Source organism: Mesoplodon mirus, assembly GCF_964341445.2.
Source record: "Mesoplodon mirus genome assembly, chromosome: 18".
Lineage (NCBI taxonomy): Eukaryota > Metazoa > Chordata > Mammalia > Artiodactyla > Ziphiidae > Mesoplodon > Mesoplodon mirus.
The window spans coordinates 42613800-42639415 of NC_138994.1; the positions used below are offsets into that span (position 1 = coordinate 42613800).

Genomic DNA, 25616 nt, shown 5'->3' on the forward strand with positions numbered 1-25616 from the left:
ACTTTCACACTGTAATGCAACCATCACCACTATCCATCTCCAGAATTGTTCATCACCCCAAACTAAAACTCTGCACCCATTAAATGACAGACCACCTGCTGCTTCACCCCCTCAAAGCCCCTGGCAACCACCATTCTATTTTCTGTCTCCATGAATTGACTACTCTATGTACCTCTTATGAGTAGAACTGTTCAGTATTTGTCCTTTAGTGTTTGGCTTCCCTCAGCGTAAAGCCTTCAAGGTTCATCCACACTGTAGCAAGAATTAGAATGTCCTTCCTTTTGAAGGCTGAATATTGCATTGTATGTGTACTTTGTTTACGCATTTATCCATCACTGGACATGGGCTGTTCCAACCTCTTGGCTATTGTGAATCACGCTGCCATTAACATAGGTGTACAAAATCAAGTCCCTACTCTCAAAATCTTTTGGGAATACATCCAGGAGTGGAATTGCTGGGTCGTACACAGTAATTCTATGTTTAAGTCATGAAAAGTCGCTCCTGGGATTTTTAACAGGAAAACAGAAATAATCAGGCAGATGGCAGCAGGAGCTGAAGCTGAAAATCTGCATCTAAGGAAGTACCCAGGAGAGGGGGAGGCCCAGGGGCAATGCTGGCACAGACAACGTGATGAGGAAGCAGGAAGTGAAATCCTGGTGGTGGCAAGAAAAGTAAGAGACAGACTCGTGGGAAATTGCTGCTGAAAGGTGGAAACCACAGAATATTCTCCCAGCCTCTTCTTCCTGCAGCCTAGCTCCAGGACACACCTGCCAAGTCCAGCTCGGGGTCTGGTCAGCCTCTCTGCAGTGTCCACGGGCACCCATCTTTACAATAAACCCCCGGTATCTGGAAACAGCCTGCATTCATCTTTGCTCCTTGCAAATCAAAGAACTTAACTGCATTAGCCAACAGCTGGTCAGGTAGCCTGCAAAGTCTCACAGCCCCATTTAGTCTGTTTCCTCATGTGCAAAACGGTAATTCACAGCCTCCCAGGGCTGCTTGAGGTTGAAAAGAGACCCTGCATGTTAACCATGCTTTGGACACCATATAACACCATGCCTGCCAATGACCATGCCTTTTGGCCCGGAAACACGTGTCTGAGGCTTAAATAACCTTGACCCAGGGTCTCCAGGGTCCACTCACCGGATGTTGTTGTAATTGGCCTTGGGCAATTTTTCACAAGCATTCCACAGAGCCTGGAGCCTCTTGTCCTGCTCCTGGATGCTGGGAAATTAACAGGAAAAGCCATTGGTTGAGCACGAATCGATGAAGTCCCACCAGGATTCATATTCACCAGCCATCGAAATATTTGAGAAAAAGGAACCGGCTGTTGTCAGTGATTGTATCAGTAAACTATTATCATTCAAATGTTTGGTTCTTATTATTTCCCCCTCTAAGGTCTCTTTCTGTCTTGCCTGGGCTATTTGAAAAAAAACTTCCCCTACACAGGTCACACGGCCCAGGTGAATGGGTGCTGGGGCAGCAGGTGAGGGAGGAGGGCAGAGGCCAGACACCTGCTCTGGAGTGGGCGGGGCTGTGGTGTCATTAGGAGGGCGATTCTGTCACAGCAACAGGACACCAGAAACAGGTCAACCCCACTTTCACACCACAGTGGCAGCTGACTGGCCTGTTCCACAGGTATTAGTTAATGCACATTAAGTGTCTTGTCATCTGGCACATAATAGATGCTCAATAAACATCTTCTGAACAAGTAAATTACATGAACTCATACAGACATAAGGACATCTGACCCTTGAAGACATAACTCAGAGATGGATAATTTCCATGACCAAAGGATTCTCTACTCTACAAAAAGATTTGCTCTAAGGGTTTCTTTACTGATAAACCCTGTAAGGATTAAAAGAAATTACTTATAGGACTACATTTTTTTATTTACTTTTCATGAAAACCTACATCAAGGCTGACACGGTTAGGAAGGCCTTATGTTCAAAGAATCTTTTCTCGAGAAAAACTAAAAAGCAAATGCCAACAGGGAGGCCCAGCTCTGACCCCTTGACCCGGGGCCCAAGGCAGGGCAGTGGCCATCACTGGGTCCCCAGAAGTCCTCCCTCCCATCCTGACCCATCCCTTTTCCACTCCTCAGCCCTTGAAAGGGCAGATACTGCCAAGACCTTCCCTTCAATAAAAATCAGCACCCACGTACTGAGGGTCTCCCGTGTGTCAGGCAGTGTCCCAAGGGCTGGGAAGCAGGATGCAATCAGAGGAGACCGTTGCCTCCCCCGCCCTGCCCCACCAGCCCAGCTCACAATCTAACCAGCTACACAAACACAGCCTCGAGCCCGCAGATCAGTTCTCCGCAGAGAAGGAACACCGGGGATGGGACGGATCCTGACTGCCAGCTGCTTGACGTCTGGGTGCCAGGAAGGCGGGCCCAAAGAGTCAGAAGGAGCCCACCAGGCAAAGGTTTCGGGGGAACAGTCGCACGGGAGGGGGTGGCCAGAACGAAGAGGGAGAAGTCCTGGGAGTGACGGGAGCCTCGGGCTTTCCTGCCACCTCTGGGAGGCGTGGCTCAGCCCCTGGGCTGCTCCGTGGTTCCTGCATGGAAACACTGAGCACACGTGACCAGCCAAGTCCCAGGCCACCTTGCCTGGCAGATCCCGCACTACTGCCCCTGCTGTTTCCTGCCAGTCCCCACCCCGACTCCGGGATGGCCCGGCCCAAGGCAGAGCTTCCCTGAAGGCCAATCCGCCGCTCGGGTGAGTGCGGCTCTTTGGTGAGATTCAGCTTCACCAAAGGTCAATGGTTATCAACCCAGTAGCCTCGGGAGCTTTGCCACAAAGAGAATTAAACCAGAATCTCTGAAAAGGAGGTCCAGGCATTGAACCTAGGTATCTTTTAAAGCTTCGCAGGAGACTGATGCACACAGAGGGTTGAAGGTGGCTGTCCTGGGCAAAATTACCTTCGTTAGAGACTGTGGCCTCAGGGTGGCCGCCACCACCATGCTCAGAATCTTCACGCACAACATGCATCTCCTCCAGGGGCAGAGAGAAGCCTTTGCTTTCCCTTGGTTCAAAGACCTGAGCTCTTCAAGGCATCCGCTCACCCCTGTTTCCTAATGGAGCCCAGCTTTGTAAATCATCGGGAACGGTCTCTCTCTGATCCCGAAGCACCCGGCTGCCCTCTCCTCCTCCAGCTTGGTGTCACCAAGACCACCCATACATTCAGCAAATGAAAGGGGCAGGTGTCCATCAAAAGATATGTTCTCACTCATCATCATCCCCAGGACCCCCATGTCATTCTAGAGAGGCGTGGAGTGCCATTAAGCACGTGGGTTCTGGAGCCGGACTCCTTGGACTCAAATCCTCATCCTGTCATCTATTAGACGGCAAGTAACCTGCCACGAACACCTGCTCTGTGACTCGACTTCCTCATCTATAAAATAGGGAAAACAGCACAACCCCCTTCATCGGGTTGTTGTGAAAATCAGATGAGTTAAAAACATATAATGAGCTTAGAACGATGACAAGCCTCTAATAAACACTCAACAAATGGCATCGGCTGTGATTATCAGTATCATCGTGGGCTCTGAAACTCACTTTCCACCATGAGATGTAGGAATACCAGGCTGTCAGCCAGCCTTTTAAAATGCATCATCTCTATTCTACCATGGATAAAAAACCAGAGGTGTGCACGGTAACCGGAGCGAGCTTCTTCTAACTCTGCACACGCCAGCCTGGCTTCACTTCCAGGTCAGCTGGGTTCTCTTGTAGCCCCAGTTCTTACAGAAGCACATACACACTCCAGCATCCTTTTGGAGCAGCTCAGCTGGCTGCTTTTCACTACTAAATCCCATGACTAGAGACCCCCAGAGATCATCCTTTCATGGGCACCGAGCTCAGTCCTCCCATGAAATGGTCCTCTCCCTCCTGTATCTTTTTCTCCTGGACCATCTCCACCCTCATCTCTCCCAGCCTCTCTCTGGTGCCCATTCTCCTGTGTCCTCCCTAGCCGTGTCCATTTACTCAGTAAAAATCGATTCCTCCAAACAGGAGCATGTACGAAAGTCAGCTCTTACTTAGGGCCAAAGAAAATATATAACACAATCCTAATCACGAATCAAGTGAGGAAGGAAGCCAGGAATCCCACGCTTCGGAGCTACACAGGTGACATGGCTGGGGCGTCACCTGCTGAGCACCAGCCCCCCGATCTCCACACCCCCATCTTCCCGATGCACGACCAGGGACTGGGTCTCGTTCCTGCCACCTGCCTGCTGAGGCCCCCCTCCAGGCTCACCTTCAGGAAAGTGCGATGGTGTCCACTGCCCGGACATTGTATTTTGATGTTAGTTATTCGTTAGTTGTTGTTAATATTTTTTACCTATTACAGATGAGGGTAAAGACCCCTGTCACCACTCCCTTGTCCTGCTCTTTTCTCCGGAAGGAATCACCTCCACCCGCCAGTGTGAGCCTTTCCAGAACCTTCTTTTATACAGTTATACATTTATAAAGGCACTCCTAAAATTGTATCGAGTGTTTTTTGTATTTCTTCTTTTTCAAACAACAGACTATCCTGTGGGTCCTTGTTAACTTTAGTTCACTCAAGATTAAATCTTCGTATCTTTACATGTGAGCAGGAATAGCTCTACTCGTTTTTCAAAGTGCTGCCGGGCATGTGAGAGTGTAGCTATACCGTATTTTATTCGGTCATTCCCTTCTGCTATTCAAGGTGACCGCGCGACCAACACCTTGGTACACACATCTCTGGGCACACGTACAAGCCTTTCCCCGTGACACATACCAAGAAAGGGGTTCGCTGGATCCCAGGTGGCATGCTTTCACAATTTCAGTAAAGACTTCCAAATAAACCACAACCCAGAAGACACCCCGAAACGTGCTGTACTCACTTGGAAGCCTGAATCCACTCATCATAGAGCTCAAAAGTCATCAGAGGCTCTGGCAGCTCCCGGAGGTAAGATTTCAAAGCTCCTGGACATGAACAGCATACGGTCCGTGAGCCACTGGGACACGGCAGAGACACATGCTACCAGCCAGTGCCACCATGGGGGCCACGTCTGGGGACGGTTCCCCAACCCATGTGACAAGGTCACACAGTGGCTGCCGCGTGACCGGATCCGAGGCTCTGGTGCGGCCGTGGGCCCTGGGCTGGTGATCACACTGGCCTCCCCCCTCATGTTTCCCACCCTCGCCCCTTCCCCTGGCAGGTGGGGGATGGGAAGGCCTCCCTTCAAGGGCCACAGGCACCAGGGCTCAAGTGGGGTCCTGAGTGGACATGCCTGGAGCATGCTGGGAAGCCCGTGGCTCCAGTGGCCCCGACACGTGGCCGCACACCCTCCATGCCCACCCCTTCCCCCGGAGCCCCTCCAGTTGTGAGGCCCACCTGCAATGGCGTGGGGATCTGCTGAGCACTCCTGCACATCCACCACGCAGCAGTCCAGGGCAGCCTTGAGCTTCTTTAGCTTGGAGGCAGATGGGGCTACTCGGAAGAGGCCCTGCCAGACAGAGGGTCACAGGACAGCCTGAATCTCCAAGGCACAAAATCAAAACGGACAGGACGGGATTTCCCTGGTGGCCCAGTGGTTAGGAATCTGCCTGCCAATGCAGGGGACATGGGTTCGAGCCCTGGTGCGGGAGGATCCCACATGCCGCGGAGCAACTAAGCCCGTGTGCCACAACTACTGAGTCTGCGCTCTAGAGCCCGCAAGCCACAACTACTGAGCCCACGAGCCACAACTACTGAAGCCCATGCGCCTAGAGCCCGTGCTCCGCAACAGAGAGAAGCCACCACAATGAGCCCACACACCACAACAAAGAGTAGCCGCCACTCGACGCAAGTAGAGAAAGCCTACGCACAGCAACAAAGACCCAACGCAGCCAACTAATAAATAAATAAATAAAATTAATTAATTAAAAAAACCTGACAGGCAGTCTACCCACCCCGTTCCTCCATGATCAACTAGGTGCATCCTTCTCATCACCGGTTATCAATATTGGAGCAGCAGGACCCAAGCCTCGCCCACAGCTGTGTCCCTAGCGCCTAGTACGGGGTGACCCAGCGTTCTGGTTCAGTACGTATTTGCTGGATAAATGAACCCTGGGCACTTTGACTTCCTGTTCTTGTGTATTTAAGATATATTTTGGAAAAACAAAAACACTAATTTGAAAAGATACATGCACCCCCATGTCCACAGCAGCGTTATTTACAATTGCCAAGATAGGGAAGCAAACTAAGTGTCCATCAACAGATCAACGGATAAAAAAGATGTGGTGTATATATACAACGGAATATTACTCAGCTGTAAAAAGGAATGAAACTGTGTCATTTGCAGCAACATAGATGGACTTGGAGGGTATTATGCTAAGTGAAATAAGTCCGACAGGGAAAGACAAATACTGTATGATATCACTTATATGTGAGATCTAAAAAATACAACTAGTGAAGATAACAAAAAAGCAGCAGACTCAACACATACAGAGAACAAACTAGTGGTTACCAATGGGGAGGGGCAATATAGGCATAGAGGATTGAGAGGTACAAACTATTAGGTATAAAATAAGCTACAAGGATATACTGTACAACACAGGGCATACAGCCCATATTTTATAAAGACTATAAACGGAGTATAACCTTTACAAATTGTGAATCACTATATTGTATACATGTAATTTATATAATATTATATAGCAACTATACTCGAATTTTTAAAAAAGGATGTATTTTGGAGAAAACTTTGACTGAGACCTGGTCAGAGTTGGAGGTCTAGGAGGTGGATGCATGCACAAAGGTCTACAGTGTGTGTGTGCACCTGTGTCTCTGTGTGTGTCCGTGTCTTTGTGTCTGTGTCTTTGTGTGTGTCTGTGTGTCCGTTTCTTTGTGTCTGTGTCTTTGTGTGTCTGTGTGTCCGTTTCTTTGTGTCTGTGTCTTTGTGTGTGTGTGTGTCTCTGTGTGTATCTGTGTCTTTGTGTCTGCGTATCTCAGGAGGCACAGGGCTACACCTTGAGGAACTCATCAAGGCCATGCCCTCAGGGGATGGGCAGACTGGGGGTGGTTACGAGGCAGCAACGCCTCCGCCTCCTGCAGCCCCTTCGTGTTTTATTCTTAAAGTCACTTTCGAGTCATTGTCACCTCTTCCACGTGAACCGCTGCAAAAGTGAGCTACTGCCGTATAAAGGGAGAAGGAAGCCAGGGGCGTGTGGAAGGGGAGACACGAGCAGGTCAGATCTGGAGGGGAGCCCCCAAGTCCGGGGAAGGTAGATGCGGGTGGAAGACCCGTTGGTTTGTTTCACCTGCTCAGCTCCTTGAATTCTGTGATGCAGCCCAGACACCGAGATGCTGGCAGGATCCCCCTCGCTCCTTTAACTGTTTATGGCCACTCAGATTTCCAAGTTCCTTCAGAAGAAAACATGCCTCATCCGGAACACTGAGTTTTCTGCCTGCTAAGACTGCTAGCCCCCTTCTCAGGATAGGGTATGTCAGATAAATCGATGTCCAAAGCTCTATGGCATCCCTGTGAGGAAGCCTCATGAGCACGTTTGGACCAGTGCATACGTTAAGGCTGCTACAGCCCCAAAGCAGGCTGCACATGCATTGAAGGAGTGGGCGAGACCCTCGTCAAGCCACGCCATGGCCCTGGGGAGAGAGCAACCACACCCGGTGATGGACGGAGTCAAAGCGAAGGGGGCAGAGTTTTCAAAGAGAATCTTTTAGATTTCTGACAGTGTCACTGAGATGGCTGCTTCATGCAGTGACAAACACCAGGGGTGCAGGGGTGGGAGGGTTGTTAAAATAGCTTGTGAGTCCAGTTTTGGGGGCGTGAGAGGAAAATCTGCATGGAAATGTTGAAGACATGGCAGAAAACTCAGGAGTGGAGCCCACAGGAGGACGAGAACCCTGAGTCCTCACTAAGGTCAGGCAAAGCTCTCAGAGAGGGTGATGGCACCGCAGCAAAGATCAGAGTGAGCAGAGGGTGGGGCTGGGCGGTGCAGATTCCCCCCGATGCTGCCCTGATGCTGCCGGCAGGGGCGGGGGGGACCCAGGAGTCCAGGGAAGAGCTGGTTTCAAGGACAAGTATGTTAGCAACTTCACAGGCAGTGACGGCCAAGGCAGCTGGACTAAGTCATGGGAAGTAGCAGTGGGGATCCCTGGGGACCAGTGAGGGCAGCTTCAGCCCAGTCGTGGGGGCAGAAGGGACCAAAAAAAGAAGAGGAGTGAGTGAGTGAGTGGTGGTGAGGATGCAGGAGCAACAGATGATGAGAGCTACTTTAAGAAACTTAGTAGCACAAGCCACTACAGAGAACAGGATGGAGGTTCCTTAAAAAACTCAAAATAGAGTTGCCATATGATCCAGCAATGCCAGTCCTGGGAATAGATCCAGAGAAAACTCTAACTAACAAAGATACATGACCCCCTATGTTCACAGCAGCACTATTCACAACAGCCAAGACATGGGAGCAACCTAAGTGTCCATCAACAGATGCATGGATAAAGAAGATGTGGTCTATATATACAATGGAATACTACTCAGCCATAAAAAAGAATGAGATAATGCCATTCGCAGCAACATGGATGGACCTAGAGATTATCATTCTAAGAGAAGTCAGACAGAGAAAGACAAATATCATAGGATATCACTTATATGTGGAATCTAAAAAAATGATACAAATGAACTTACTTATGAAACAGACTCACAGACTTAGAAAACAAACTTATGGTTACCAAAGAGGAATGGGGGTGGGGGAAGGATAAATTAGGAGTGTGGGATTCGCAGATACAAACTACAATACATAAAAGAGATAAACAACAAGGTCTACCGTATAGCACAGGGGACTATATTCAATATCCTGCAGTAAATCATAATGGAAAAGAATATGAAAAATATATATGTATAACTGAATCACTTTGCTGTACACTTGAAACTAACACAACGTGGTATAAATCAATGATACTTCAATAAAAAATAAGTAAAATAAAAAATTTTTAAAAAGAAATTGGGTAGCATAAAACACAAAACCAAAGTGCAAGGGAAGGAACATTGAGGCTGTGGTTGGATTGAGAGAAGAGATTTTTCTAGGCTTGGGGCAACCTGAGCCTACGTGTTGTTAAAGGAGAAGATCTGAAGCACAGCTGGAGGGTGGGGCAGACAACGCAAGTGAGAGCGAGGCCTGGTGAGAGGCGGAAAGGTCCGGATAGAGCAGGTGGGAGAGTCAGGAGACAACACGGGAGAAGTCGGAGGACCTGATCTTCCAGACCCTGTTCTCACTGAGTAGGCATGTGAAGGCAGCAACAAATTCTTTTCACTTTTTTATAGAATGATACTGTACAGTTACATTTAGAAACATTCCTTATCTTTCAGAGACACACACACTGAAGTCCTGCAGATGCAATGACAGAATGTCTGGGATAGGCTTCAAAACGTCCAGCCAGGGGCTGCGGTGGAAGGTGAAGGTAGAGATGGACCTGACTGACCATAAGCCAGGCGATGAGGTGCAGTATCTTCTCTTCTGTCTTTCAGTTTTTCCATAATTAAAAACAAATGATGGGGAAAGAATAAGCCAAGTTCACCTCCCTCCATGAAACCATCCCTCAGGGGCTGAAAAAACCTTACCGTCTTTTCACTGGTAATATACATGAAAATGCCTGGCACTTAAAATGGGGTCCAAAACCCATTTATTCCCATCCCTTCCGAATAGCTGAATCTAAAACACGCCTGGTTTATAGGGGGCAGCAGACATCCAGCTTCATCGTTCATCAGCTTCCTCCCCTTCTGACCCCTCCCTCGCTGCCCGCCCTGGACCTAGTGATACTTAGAGTGCTTACTGACTGTTTTGAATGAATCAGGTTTATGTGACAGATGCTAGACTCCTCTCCCCTCATAAGTTCATAAGCCCCCATCTCACTCTTTTATACTTTGCTCAGTAATAAATGCCCTAAATAAATACTGATTGGCTGATCAGATTAAATGAAGATGGAGTAATGATTTTTAAATTGCCTGTATAAGAAGCCAAAGATGAGGTCTATCTCCCAGGAAAACATTTACACAACAAGAAAAACAAAAGTCACCAATGTCTCTTTACATGTGACTCATATGAAATGCTTTCTAATGTCTGTATCAATCATATTTTCAGGATCTCTATAAAAAGGTTATGACCAAAAATGTTAAAAGGTCTATTTTTTCAATTAGAGAAAGAGGAGGCAGAGGATCAGAGGGGGAAGGAGGGGGAGGGGGAGAGGAGGAGGGGGAGGAGGAGAAGAGGATGAGGAGGAGGGAAGGAGGGGGAGGAGGAGAAGGAGGGGAGGAGGGGAGGAGGAGGAGGGGAGGGGGACGAGGGGGAGAAGGGGGAGGGGAGGAGGGGAGAAGGGGGAGGGGAGGAGGGGAGAAGGGGGAGGGGAGGAGGGGGAGAAGGGGAGGGGAGGAGGGGGAGAAGGGGGAGGAGGGGGAGAAGGGGAGGAAAAATGCCCCAATCACATTAAAAATACAGAAAGAAGGGACAGGGCGGGGCTGTAAGATCCTCAGGGCCAGTGGTATCATGTCCTGCAATCCTCCACTGTCCCCGGAGAGCGAAGGCTCACGGGAGAAAGCAGGACCGGTTTGAGGAGGGGCAGCTGTACCGCGTCTTCATGGGTTTGGGTTCGTGGGGCTGGGTGAGGATGGTAACAGAGAAGGGGACCCCAGAGGTTCCATCTCGCAGATGAGCAGCCCTGCTCGAGGCAGAGCTCGGCTGTGCCCGGACCCACCTCCTCCTGCATCCCACACTCCAGCAGCATCGTCACACACGCCTCAATGGGGAAGGCAATCTCCCGGCCGCTGATCAGGAGGTGCTCCTCCAGGGGCTTCCCGAAGGAAGGTTTCTCCACCCAGGCCTCTGTCGGGGGGCAGCAGAGCAAGAGAGGGGTCAGTGAAAGGGGTCAGTGGAGGTCACCGATGTGGGCATCTTCCCTTCCTCTGCTCACACTGATTCTCCTAAGTTTACCAGACACGGAGCCCAGCTGAGTCTCCATTCTTGTGGTTTTGGGGGATGATGCGGGGAGTGGGTGGAATGGACGGCCAGCCCACGTGAGCAGAGCTGGTGAGCTTCCTGTCACCCACGCACCTCCACGCATGCTCATGCACACCCGACTCATCCCCGTGGGGCAGTGTGTGTGAGTGTGCTTGGCTTCACTGCCGCTGGGGCAAGGCACCTGCTGGGGGAGGTCCTGGGGCTCATCTAAACGTGGCCCTGCTCGGGGAGCAGCAGGTGAGCCAAGCACAGGGCACCAGGCTTCTCTGGGAAGCAGGCTCCCCAGCCTCCCCGGTCCAGGCAATGTCTGCACTCACCCTGCTGTGCTTTTATCTGAGGCAACACAGCCTGCAGGAGCGTCAGTGACTTCCTGTGGTACTCGGCCTGCACTTCTATGAGCTGAGGGAACACAAGAGCGAGTGTCACCCTTTGCTGACGGGTGGGGAGCACAGGCTGCCGCGCCACTGGGGTGCCCTATGTGGTACCCTGCTCTCTCCTCCACCCACCCGCGATGATAGGCATGTGTCTCCTTAGCCTCTGTGGCAGGGAGGTGACCACACATGGAAGTCTGGAAAGCAGGGGAATCGGGGAGGAAGACAGGACACCCCGGGGCTGAGCCTGCCCTCACTGTCGCCCCACCTAGCGAGCACCCCGCCCCCAGTTCTCCTGGCAAAAGGCACCGAAGAGGTGCAACAATGAAAGACTATAAATGGAGAACACATTCAGAAATCCGTGTGCCTATGAGATGGCGCTAAATGCCATGAGCCTCTATATATCTTGATTTCTGCCAAAACAGTTCAAGATATAACTGGTCGGAAAACATGTGCTTGCTCCACAGTCCTCTTCAAGTATCTTGGGAGGTAAAATTGCTTTGGTTATCGTGATGCAGGCCAAAGAACAAAGTCCTTCAAGATGTTCTACTTTGCCCATCTCACTACTAAAAAAGCTGCTGAAATGGTGATAAGAGCAGAGGAAAACCTGTGAACAACAGTCACTTCATTTATTTTCTGAATCTCTACCTCCTCCTCCTCCAAAAAAAATTGCGCATGTGTGAGGGAAAAGGTGGGAGTCACTCTGCTGAGAAGTCTGGTGTGAAGAGTAGCTACTGTTATCCCCAAGGAAAACGAAAAGGGAATTAAAAAAAAAAAATCAGAATGTTGCAATAAATGGTACCCAAATGGCAATTAGGTAAGCTAATAATGCTTGGAATGTCAATAATGTCATTCGTTTTAGAAACTCTAAAATGAAATATCATCTTCGCATATAAAACTGATGGAATATACTTGAAAATTACTGCGCGCAGGCTTTCTCCGGTTGCGGCGAGTGGGGGCTACTCTTTGTTGCGGTGCGTGGGCTTCTCGTTGCAGTGGCTTCTCTTGTTGCGGATCACGGGCTCTAGGCACGTGGGCTTCAGTAGTTGTGGCTCATGGGCTCTAGAGCGCAGGCTCGGTAGTTGCAGCTCAAGGGCTTAGTCGCTCCACGGCATGTGAGATCTTCCCGGACCAGGGCTCGAACCTGTGTCCCCTGCATTAGCAGGCGATTCTTAACCACTGCGCCACCAGGGAAGCCCAATCCCACTATTTTAAAATAAACTTTCCAAGTTGGAAGAAACGCCTATCAGCTCTCTCTCAGGGCAGAAGAAACTCTGGCCTTCTTAGCCACTGATGCCCACGCAGGGAGAGTGCTGACCGCCCACAGCTCTGCCCCACGCTTACAACACATTTAAACTTCTCAGAATTCCTCCTCCTCTTTCTTCCCTTTACCTTCCTTCCTTTTCTGTTACTTCCTTTTCCATAAAGAGATGCTTTGAGATTTGAGTTTCATTCCCAACTTGAAAAGCAGATGAGCTTAACTGGATTTTTCATTTGTATTTTTTCTTCTCAAGTTTTTTTTTTTTCTTCCAGTTGCTTTGTATTTTCCCTGGTAAACAGCCAGGGTCCTAAATATTTGGGCCCGATTATTCAAGTATGGATGACTCAGACCCTGATTCCCTACTCTCTAAATCTGCTCTCACTGATGAAAGACAGGCAAACAGGCCGTATCAATCCTCCTTTACCTACTTGCCACCGTCTTGGGCAAAAATCTAGATTAAAAAACAAATACGCGCCAGGTGGGGTTTTCTTCTTCTTCTTCTCCTTCCTCCTCCTCCTCCTCTTCTTCTTCTTCCTCTCCCTCTCCCCCTCCCCATCCCCCTTCTCCTTCTTCCCAAGTTCCTTACTGATGATACATTCAGGTTTCTCAACCTTGGCTCTGCTGACATTTTGGGGCTGGATTATCCCCTGTTGTGAGAGTCATCCTGTGCATTGCAGGATATTTCGCAACAAATCTGACCTCCGCCTCCTGGATGCCTGTAACACCTCCCCCCTCAACAGTGACAGCCAAAAACGTCTCCAGACATGGCCAGACCTCTGCTGGAAGAGGAGACAGAATCACCCCTGGTTGAGAACCACTGCCATAGATCACTGAGTTGCAGTCATCTTCATGGATGAAGCTGAATTTTATTCTTGGGCTTTTGGAGAAATCCATACAAGGAGAACTAGAAGGCAGGATTTATTCACAGGTAGAACAGTCAAAGCCCCATCCATTCTCAGGACGTGCTCAATCTAGGGGCCCTCAGTCCGAGGCCGGTGTTCCTCCCTGTCCACACCGTGATGCCTGTAAACAGACTTCAAGCAGCCTCACCTTTCTGGACCCTTACCGTTTGAAAGTAGTTTGCATAGTCAATTTCTTTGGCCACAAAACTGTACATGTCAGCCGACAGCTGGTCCTGTAGGGGGTAAAACACAAGATAGAAGGTGGGTCATGCAGGAGTCTAAGCATCACAGAAGAAAGAGCCTTAACCGTGATTGATCTCATTTTTCATAATACTTGACAGATTACAAACTTTGCCTGTGGACATTCCCCCGTTTCCCAACCACGGCTCTAGAGGATGAATAAGCAGGAAAAGAACACCTAAGCCAGTGTTCTCCCAGGGCGTTTACTTAACACGTGGGCTACATCAAGAGTTAGGAAAGCTGGAATGGGGGAGTGATGTGCAAATTACTTCCCTACATCTCTGTGGCAGGCACCACCGTCCGAGGCAGCCCCGCCAGGTACAAACTGCGCTTCTGCTTTCCTCGTCTTGCCGTTTCTTCCCTTTGATGATGCTACCTGCCTTGCTCTCCTTCATTCTCAATTCTGATTGGTTCCCAGCATATGGGAAAGAAACAGAAACACACCAAGTTGTGGGAAGCTGGGTAAGACAGGTGGGCAGGGGAAGGACTGCTGATTCCAAACTTGGCAAAACCTGGGCTCATCCAACATCACACACAAATCTCATAGCGTGAACAGTCCTCCACCACTGAGCTTCCCATGGGACCGAGAACAATGGCTGAATGCTGTGTCTGGTTCTGGAAAGTGTACCCTCCAAGGAGGACAGTTGTCTGTCTCACAGAAACACTCCCTGCAAGGTGCGATAAAAGTGCATCTTGAGCGGATGTAGACTTTGTCAATAACCGTATCTTTGGACATGTCACATCTCTAAACTTGTGTGTGCAAGTCATGTGATCTCTGACATCCCTCCCTATTTGGTAGCCTTGAGGTAGATTTCAGAAGAGATGCTTAGTTAAGGAGAAAAGAGTCTATAATGTTCAAGTTGAAGTAACATGAAAATATCACCCCAATGCTTAGAGCAGCACTATTTCCAATTGCCAAGATATAGAAGCAACCTAAGTGTCCATTGACAGACCAATGGATAAAGAAGATGTGGTGTATATACAACGGAGTACTACCCAGCCATAAAAAAAAAAGAATGAAATCTCACCATCTGTAACAATGAACAGACCTAGAGGGCATTATGCTAAGCGAAATAAGTCAGACAGAAAAACAAATACTGCATGATCTCATAGGTCGAATCTAAAAAACAAAACAAAACAAAAACAGACTCATAGAGAACAGTAGTTGCCAGAAGGGAAGGGGTTGGGGGGGGTGGGGAAAATAGGTGAGGGGGATTAAGAGGTGCAAACTTCCAGTTACATAATAAAGAAGCCATGGGATGTAATATACAGCACAAGGAAGATGGTCAATAATATTGCAATAACTTTGTATGGGGACAGATTGTTACTAGACTTATCGTGGCGGTCATTTCATAATGCATGCAAATGTCAAATCATCATGTAGCACACCTGAAACGAACATGATATTGTATGTCAACTATATCTCAGTAAAAAGGAAGAAAGAAAAAAAAAAACAGCACAAGAAAGCTGACCCAGATGCTGAAGGAATTAAAGCAGGCAATACATGATTCAGGAAGAGAATTCTGCACCGACTGCAATAACCTCAGCAGCTTCTCCAGCTGCCGATTAAGCTGTTCTCAGTGAGCACGGGGATGGGAGGAGTAATCTGCTTCCTTTTCCAGTATCCTTGACAGGCAAACATCCTTAAAGCATTCTTGTACACAAGACAATAGAACCAAGATCCCAATTTCAGAAGAGTAGCTACCAAGAGTTCAAGGTAACTTTCCCAAAGAATAAAAGGGGCTCTAGGACCACCCGCCTCAGTTCCCTTCCACCAGAGCATCCCTACCATGAATGCCTCATCTGTCAAAGGTGCAAGAGAAAGTGGTTTTGTTAGAACTCAACCTTGTTTGCCATCCCCCCAGCAGCCTTGGTCTGGAAACATCCATCGCCAGCCTGACAGGCCTCAGGGAGATATTTCAAGTCAGGGAAAAACAAAGGGTGGAGTGATTAAAATGGCTCAGCAGACAGAGGAAAGGAAGGGAGCCTCTCGGAAGGGACTAAATGCCATAACAAATCACCTTCAAGGACTCAGCAGATGATCTCAGAAAAGTCGGGCCAACTGTGTGTGCCCGCAGGAACACGACAGGGTTTTCTAAAGGTACAATCACATTACCATCTTAGGAAGTTAAAAATATAGACTCCAAGTAAGCCACACAAGTGAGAAATAAAAGTGGAAACTCGAAATCAAATTTCTATTCATCTAAATAAATAAAATAAATATTGGGACTTCCCTGGCGGTCCGATCGTTAAGACTCTGCGCTTCCAATGCAGGGGGCCCGGGTTCGATCCCCGGTTGGGGAACTGAGAATCCACATGCTGCGCAGCACGGCCAAAAAATAAAAATAAATAAATATTAATCTAAATTATTTATAATTATTAATAAATGTTATTAATTAAATTTATTTTATTCATAGATATCAATAGAATATTTTAAAAAATAAATTCCCATTAATCTAAATCATTAGTGAATTTTCTTTATAAAGGGAAAAAATCTTCCATTAATAATCACCAGAATTTTATGTATTTAAAAAATCATTTGTTTTCTGATTTTGCAACGGATCCATACTCAAAAAAATACGAAGTAAAAAAACAAATTCACCTGTATTCCCACCACACAGAGATAACCGTGCAGAGATAACCACTATAGATACTGACATTTGCCCATTTTGTACTTATTTTAATCAGTCATATGATTGCCTGGTTTACAAAAAATGGGATCAGACTGCTTGGTAGCTCATTACCCCCCCCGCAGAGAAACATGCTTCCTATTGGTCATGGCATTTACTGTATGGATGGACTGACTCTGTTTCTTTTGCTGGTTATTGTGTTTCTAATTTATCACTATTATAACAACACTTGAAAAAGCATCTGTTAATACAGTTTTCCACCCATCTCTTGATTATTTCTTTGGATAAATTCTGCAGTTAAAATTAATTCTGATTGTATAACTCCTTAGAGTTAACTTAAAGAATATTAGAAAGATAATTATGAGTTGGGAAATTAGATCTTATGCATTATACTGCTGAAAGATCAGAAAGATCACCATTGGGGCTTCCCTGGTGGCACAGTGGTTGAGAGTCCACCTGCCGATGCAGGGGACACGGGTTCGTGCCCCGGTCCGGGAGGATCCCACATGCTGCGGAGTGGCTGGGCCCGTGAGCCATGGCCGCTGGGCCTGCGTGTCCGGAGCCTGTGCTCCACAATGGGAGAGGCCACAGCAGTGAGAGGCCCGCGTACCGCAAAACAAACAAACAAACAAAAACAAACAAACAAACAAAAAGAAAGATCACCATTTATACTACAAGGAGTAATCCATGAGTTTTGTTTGTTTTCTGTAATAACCATTTAATTCTGTTTAATCACAAATTTATAGAGGAAATTTAAATAATGTGTTTTTAATTTGTAGTTTTTGATCAAGAGCTTAACTTTCTTCTACCTTTATTACCTATTTGTGTCATCCACTGTCAATTCCTTGTGACCCTGAGTACCTATTTTCCTATGAGAGTCTTCATCTATTTCTTATTTATAAGATTTCTAAGAGTTTTTTAGATTGATGAGACCATCAGTTTTATCAAATACTGCTAATATCTTCCCCAATTTTCTGTTTGAAACTGTAACTTATTTTTTTTCCAGTACTGCATTTTTTTAGGGCTTCTGTAAATAGTAGTATGTATGAAATTTTTCTCTTTACAACTTCCTCCTTTGGTAATCTGCTTGGTGCTTCTCAACCAACAATATAAATATCCATATATATATATTCAGTAGAGAATATGACATTTAAATCTTTAATAAATTGGGAATTTATTTTGGTACTTGTATCAGATACAGATTTCTTTTTTCAAAGAACTAACCAACCAAATGTCTGAGAATTATTCACGAATAGATTGTCCCTATGGATTACATATCTCACAGATGAAACATCTCATATACTTGGATTCTGGATTTTCTTCTGGCTGGGAGGCCTTTTTTTTTCCACTGATGTATTTATTTTTTTAAATAGTACCTATTTTAACTACATAATCCTATAATACATTTTAGGAGATAATAATTCAAAGCTCCAATAATTCTCCCACCATAACTTTAGAAACCTTTTACTACCCTTTGAAATATTTATTGCAATTTACCATAATCAAAATACTACACTTGTAATCAAAATAATTCGGGGGAAATTCAATTTGTATAGTATTAACTCTTCTCATCTAAAAACACCTCTCAGTTTTATAAAGCCTTCTTTGATTTTCTTAGTAATATTTTATAATTACCCTATATTACAAATGTTATGGTAGGATTTTAGATATTTCTGTTGTTAAAAAAAATCCCCAAGATATTTATAAATACTGGTCTCTTAAGTACTTTTTCTTGGTAAAAAGCGAAACTTTGATTTTTACTGTTGACTTCTGGTTTCCTATTTGGCACGTAGAAGCTCAGTCCTAACAAACTTAAAGAGCTTCAAAAAACTAAAAAATCAACAACTCTTTTTAGATCCATCAGAGAAGTGAGGGTACAGGGCAAAGCACTGCCCCCAAACCAGAGAGGCAGACAGGTGAATACGAGAATCACTACTTACTGGAGAAGAAATCCGGGAGCAGAAACCTCCGTAGTTTCAGCAAACCCTGAACTGTAATTGACAAACCACAGGAGGCTCACGGTGGACAAGTCTGAGAATTAAAAACTCCAGGGAACGGGGGAGCCCTCACACTTTTGCTGAGTTAAGTTCTCACAGTGAACATCAGAGAAAAACCCTCTTTAGCTTTTGCCAAGTGGAAGAGGAAAGGTACCATTTTGAAATGTACTAGAGCATTCTACTCTTAACAAGACCTACCCTTAGGAGAAACTTTTTTTTTGGCCGCGCCGTGCGGCTTGTGGGATCTTAGTTCCTCAACCAGGGATTGAACCCAGTTCAACCCCATCTCCCTGTTCATCCTAATCACAGGGCTACAAAATGCTTCCCTGGCTCCCACACCTGACTACTACATCACTAAAGGCCTACTTACCTCAGTTCCCTTTACCCAGTACACACTGTGTCCACCTTTTGATAAAACTTGCAAGGCATACTAAAAGGCAAAAACACAGTTTGGAGAAACTGAACCAGAGTCAGATGTGTCAAGAATGTTGGAGTTATCAGGCTAGGAATGTTTAAAAATATGATTAACATGCTAAGGGCTTTAATGGAAAAAGTAGGCAGCACACAAGAACAGATGGATCGTGTAAGTAGAGACATGGAAATTCTAAGAAGGAATAAAAAAGAAACGCTGCACCTGCCCACCTGCCCCAGGTACCAGCAGGTTCCATCTTATGGAACCCACCTTGACTTGGTTTTCCTGGATCTAAAGTTCTCTGGGTCTAAAGACAAATATCGTATATTAACACATATATGTGGAATCTAAAAAAATGATACAGATGATCTTATTTGCAAAGCAGAAATAGAGACACAGACGTAGAGAACAAGAGTTCTGATACCAAGGGAGAGGGGAGAGTGGGATGAACTGGGAGATGGGGATTGACATATATACACTATTGATACTATGTATAAAATAGAAAACTAATGAAAACCTACTGTAAAGCACAGGGAACTCTACTCAATACTCTGCAGTGACCTAAATGGGAAGGAAATCCAAAAAAGCTATACGTATCTATGTATATGTATAGCTGACTTGCTTTGCTGTACAGTAGAAACTAACACAACACTGTAAAGCAACTACACTCCAATAAAAATTAAAAAAAAAAAAAAGAGCTCTCTGGGTCTAAAGATCTGGGGAGCTCTGCTTGGGCCTTGCTGTGCCTAAACATAGGGAAACCAGATTGCCACCTTGCTCACCTTCAGCCCACAAACTTTCCTTTTGCTGGGCTACCACAGTGTAGGAGATCCAGCTGAGAAAATACAAAACCATGAAGATAGAAGAGGAAATGACCCAATTAGGGCAACCCAGAAAGGGAAGGGAGGAGGACCACAGTGGATGTTTAGAATAGCTGGCAGCCAATGAAGTAGAAATAAAAGAGTAGTCAGAAGAGAACTTTAAAGAAAACATCAGTGCCTGCTCTCAAGGGGATCTGCTCAGCACACAAATAAAGCTGCCGAGAGCACAATGAGTGGTTTTATCCACTGGATATGATCATTCTACAGTTCATGTAATGAAACAGAGGCCACAGACCAGCCAAGATAGCTATGAAAGAGAGTGGGAGTTATTTTGCTGAATATTATAATTGCTATGAAGTCATTAAAAGAGAGATTGCACAGTATTATCCTAGGAACAGACAAGCAGATGAATGGACTACAGAGCCCAGAAATAAATTTGAGGAATCAGAGGATATGATTTCACCTCAGGGGGAGGTGGCTTACCTAATAAATGAATTACTTCTTCATATGGGGGGAAAAAACCCAAATCTCCTGCATACCACATACAAAAATAAATTTCAGGTATATTAACATGCACAAAATAGGTGTATAAGATGCATTAAAGACATTAAAACAAAATTAAAGAAGAAAAATTTCTTAACCTTGAGGTGGACGGTGCCTGATGGACCACCTGGGGTCTTCTCCCATACAAAGTAAATACAGATATATGATCACGTTCTTAATGGCAGACATCAATATAAACAAAAATCAAAAGACAACGGCAGATTGGAAAAAGTATCTGCAGCACAGCAGATAGAAGAAAGTTTAATATCTCTAATTATACAGAGAACTTACACAAATCACTATTAAAAACAATAGAAATACTGGTCCGACTGCCAATACAAATAGACAATTTGACAAACTAAGACGGTCTAGAAATATAGAAAGAATGTCCAATAAGTACACAAAGATATACTTAGGACCACTAACATCCTGGGAAATTAAAATTATAATAACATAGGGATAGCTTTTTTTCCCTCACTGGACAGGCAAAAACTGAAAACAGGAAAAACATACAATACAGAGAAAGATAAAGTGAAATGTCCAATTCTGTATATTAGTGGTGGGAATATAAATTGCAGTTACCTTTTAAGAGAGGTAAACTGGAGCTTTCCTGGTGGCACAGTGGTTAAGAATCCTCCTGCCAATGCAGGGGACACAGGTTCAAGCCCTGGTCCGGGAAGACCCCACATGCCGCGGAGCAACTAAGCCCGTGCGCCACAACTACTCAGCCTGTGCTCTAGAGCCCGCGAGCCACAACTACTGAAGCCTGCATGCCCAGAGCCCGTGCTCCGCAACAAGAGAAGCCACAGCAATGAGAAGCCCGCACACTGCAACAAAGAGTAGCCCCCGCTCACCGCAACTAGAGAAAGCCTGCACGCAGCAACGAAGACCCAACGCAGCCAAAAATGAATAAATAAATTAAATTTTAAAAAAACGAGAGAGAAGTAAACTGTCAATATCTATTAAAACTTAACTAGTATACATAGTCTTCTACCTAAAAATATCACTTTTGGGGATCTATCCTATAGGGGAAAAATGTTACCAGTGTATAAGAATATACATAAAACGATGTTGATTATATCATTTTTGTTGATGGCAAAAAACAAAGAAACAAAACACATTAGTTTGAATATCTATCACTAGGAAAAATAGCTACATATATCATGGTAGATACCTCCCTACTAAGGAATATTGTATACATTATTAAGAAGACTAAGTTGGATCTACAGCTACTAACCTAGAGAAACGTCCAGGATGTACTGTTAATTGAGAAAAGTGATAGACCAATAGAAACAACATGACTGTTTTATAAACACACACATACACACAAACACAAAACAAGTACCTAGAAAAATGCTATATATGAGGGCATATTTGTATGATTATAAAAAAGAAAAAAGGGTGGGAGGCTATGTAACAGGTCCTAACACTTACTTCCTTATCCATATAACTTTTATGGCCACTTGGCACGTCACAGGGCACACTGTTCACAACAAATCTTAATAAATATTGTTGAGAAAGGCAAACTGGTCACCTCCTTTGCAAATGGAGGGGTTGGTTGGTTGGTTGCTGGGTAGGAAGGGAAAGGATTATTGGTGTTTTCTTAATATATTTTCAAATTTTTTCCACTGGTTTTGGTGAACATGCAATACTTTTGTAATCTCTGAAAAGGAATTTTAATATATTTTTGGGTAAAAACAGCCTATGTAAGAAGCTACCCAAGACTGAGTGAAGCTATTAAACTTTTACTCTAATGCGTTTGGATATTTGCATTCAGCAGCTCCCCTCACCACTTTTTTTTTTTTTTTCATTTCTGGCCACTCCGTGAGGCTTGTGGGATCCCAGTTCCCCAACCAGGGGTTGAACCCAGGCCACAGCAGTGAAAGCTTGGAATCCTAACCACTAGGCTACCAGGGAACTCGCCAGCAGCCCCTCTTAACATCACCCTGCTGTGTCTAGTGAAGAAGGAATTTTGTAAGAAACAAGATTTAACTGAAGGACGTGAACCCATGGTAAATGGGTAGAGAAGACACAGAGTAAAAGGGAAATCAACATGAGAGAAGAGTGACTCTTCACAAATAGCACCAGCTAGATCTTTGCCATAGACACAGGAATTCAAATGAGAAACCAGCTTTACTCACAATGAGTCTTGGGTCTGAAGTACTGGTCTAACTTTGCTTGGCTCCATAGAACTGGAGGCTGAGAGATGGCAAATCCTTTCAAGATAGTTTTGATGTTTCTAACTCCAGAGAGAAATTCTATCTGACTGTGAATGTCACCTGAATGCAAGGTCTGAATCACCTGTACAGGGTGGTCATAACAGCAGAAGCTGATGGACAAGGTAAGACTCGAAAAAGCCACAAAGAACAAAGATGTATGCATGCAAAGTGGCCGCTCTCCTGTAAAACTGTATGTTAGGAAGACAACAGATACCAGCATAATTCCAGAAATGTGGTATTTTTGTTCCTTAGATCCAAACCAAAACTGGCATATCTGCACATATACAGATGTACATATACACAGAGCATCAAGAATGGGTATTGCTGACAAAGCTCCATAAAAAGTTTGTGGGGAAAGTAGATGAGAAACATTTGCACATGGGTGACGGGTGAGGGGCACCTATCACGCCCGAGGGCAGAGGCACACTTTGTAGAACGAGGTCCTCCTCTCCTGACAAGTGGAAGGTTTTCTTTGCTGCAAGTGTCTCCTTGGCTAGCATTTCAACTTCATAGATACATGTATGTCTCCCACAAAGCAAAGGACTGATAAAGTGACTCAGGAAACCGTAAAAGGCAAACAAGAAAATAATGAAATATCAACAGGGAGTCAAGGCTCATCTACTGTCTAAACTCTCGACTGTTCTGGGTGGCCTAGAATCTATGATTTGGGGCTCAGATGACTGACAAAATCTTCGTGGAGAAACCGAGGCCATTTCCTCTTTGCCTACCACGCAGAAATATCAGTGATCACCCACTGCTGTCCCCCCGCATCCAGGTCACCATGAAAGCCCCAACTCTTAGGGCTCATGCAGGACTCTTTGGAGGTGTCAGCAGGCAAGCCTGGGGACACGGATTCAACCAGAGGCTCACTATTAGCGTTTTCATAGACCTCCAGCCAATAAAAAGGGACTCCCTTAGGGCTTCCCCATCTTTCTCAGTGGAAAGGAGCAAAGAGGTGGGTACCCTGCAAATCTCCACTCTGTTGGCAGACTCCTCCATCTCCTCCCTGAGGGCATCTGCTTTGGCACCTGCAGGCTGTAAGCTGCTGGACAAACCTGAAGACTTGGAAGTTTGCTGCCACCTGATGGGAAAGAGGAGACAAAGAGGAGAGGTGTGAGACAGGTAGAGAGAGCCCTGGGGACCCTGTGGGAAGCAGAGAAATAGCTGGTTATGAGTATCACCCAGGGAACAACACAGCCTCATTCCAAAGGAGAGATAATGAAAAGGTACCCAGTACCAGACCAGGAGAAAGGGGGCTCCAATGTCCAAAGTGGCAGGACTGAAGGAGGCTGAGGATAGCGGCCACTTCAGACAGAGCAAGGATTCCCCAATTTGCCATCATCTTCCCCACTGTCTTCTGAACACTCAGGCCAAATGACTTCACCACTACTTCCCCTGAAGCACGGTCCATGCCATTCCTATTAGCTTCCTGCCTATCCTGCGGGCTGTGAGTTTCGAAACATTCACCTACTTGGCTGAAGCCAGTCATGGGTGCTAAGTGAGAGGACAAGTGGGTAAGATTAAAACAAATGTGAAAGCAAAAGTCTCCACTGGTAAGCACTAAGCAACCTCTGATCAACACTGCGACACCTCATTTATATTTTCTTAAACATTTGTTTCTCTGCAGAGAATACTGGCCTTCTGAGGGAGCCCCTTGGGAAACTTTAATGGGGAAGCACAAATATTTCTGGTTGCTAAGTCATTATCAAGGAATTACCAAAAGCAGGCCCTGAAAGAAGGTTCTAATTATGCTAAGATGCTAGTAGCTATAGCAGGGAACAGCAGCGGGCCTCTCCCCCTGAGGCTGTAAACTCAACAGCCTATAGGACTCAGCAAGTAGGAAAAATAAGTCAAATGGGTCATTATCTTAAAATCTCGTCCACCCAATCCTTTATTTCCTACTTGTGACAGGGACATGAGATATAAAGCTGTTTCTCAGCTCTAAGAAAAATCAGGATTTTTCTGATTTTTCTTAGAGCTGAGAAACAGCTTTATATCTCATGTCTGATCCAGCCAATGCCTGGCTGCAGTCTTGGGAAGTCAGGAGGAACAGGGAGGGGACGGGGACCTGGCAGGGGCTCACTGGAGGGTGATCAGGGCTGATGGGGCCCAGGCAGGAGGAGTGTGGCCCATAGGTTGCTGGATGTTTCAACTGACAAGCTGCGAACTGTCAAGTGAACTCATCAGATGAAACATGACAACAGATTAAATAGCATCCTCTGAAACCACGCAGGCCAACAGTGTACGGACCAAACCAAAGAGGCCTGTGGGCTCCATCTTGCTCTTGGACTGTCCAGCCAATGTAGAGGCAAAAAGTGCAATTTTACCCTCATTTTGAGAATCAAGAATTGAATCACTAAGTGTCTTCTCTGTACAATTCTTCTTTCCTCTTGTGTTATGTGCAGGAAAAAATTAGAGTGAGGCATTATAATATCAAAAAAGGGGACATTAGTTCTCTTTGCTATTAGCAAAAAGTAGCAAAATGAAGGATCCTCTGTCACTTAAAAAGCGCACCCATGTGAAAATTACTTAAAAAGGCTTTAGGACATCAAGCTGGCTTGAAGCTCCAGAGATGGACACATGTGTCCTGAGAAAGATTCCTCATCCAAGATAAGAATTCAAGGCAAATTAGAAAGGATATATTCTATTCCAAAATGTTAAGAAAAAAAATCTAAGCTAACAGATAAGGATTAGTAAAAATTCCTGGGCAATTTTTTCTTATAATGGTTTGCTCTACAGAAATATTTAATTAATACCTCCCAGGCTTAGTCAAATAAAATATGAAATGTCATGGCTATAATTTAGATCTCAGATAATGAATACATTTCCATGGTTGATTATGATAGATTATGGAGCTACAACCACCATCCCATTCATGCTACCTAAAGGAAAAAAAAACTAACCAATATATAAGTGTAAAAAATAAACAAAGTGGCCACAAACACTAAGCTGATTTTTAGGGTCTTATAGATCTGGATTAGATTTGTTTTTTTAAAAATCCAAATTACACTTAATATATGTATATTAAAATGAAGACATTATCCAAAGTTATCTCTTTCTTTTCTTCCCTATTCCCCTTTATTCCCCCTACCCCCAATTCTGTCCTGGTAGTTTAAAAACATACACCTTTCCCCTCCATTTATAAGGAATTTTACTTGTAATGGATAAGTAATCTACTTTGATATTATACAATAGTGATAAAATGCCCCCCTAATGGTCCCTTTGTGGAGACTGAATAGCAAAA

The 25616-nt window shown here is 45.4% G+C and overlaps 1 protein-coding gene across 4 annotated transcripts in view; it reads right to left on the reverse strand.

Annotated features, from left to right (window-relative positions):
- ARHGAP44 (Rho GTPase activating protein 44) overlaps nt 1-25616 on the reverse strand; it is a 146930-nt gene that overhangs the window by 22010 nt on the left and 99304 nt on the right. For all 4 annotated transcript variants that reach the window (XM_082604765.1, XM_082604766.1, XM_082604767.1 and 1 more), the window contains exons 7-13: nt 23336-23453; nt 13675-13743; nt 11294-11375; nt 10714-10841; nt 5359-5470; nt 4865-4946; nt 1144-1224 (exon numbers count right to left, since the gene is read on the reverse strand). In XM_082604765.1, coding sequence (XP_082460891.1) covers nt 1144-1224; nt 4865-4946; nt 5359-5470; nt 10714-10841; nt 11294-11375; nt 13675-13743; nt 23336-23453 — 672 coding nt within the window. The remainder of the gene's footprint in view (nt 1-1143; nt 1225-4864; nt 4947-5358; nt 5471-10713; nt 10842-11293; nt 11376-13674; nt 13744-23335; nt 23454-25616) is intronic.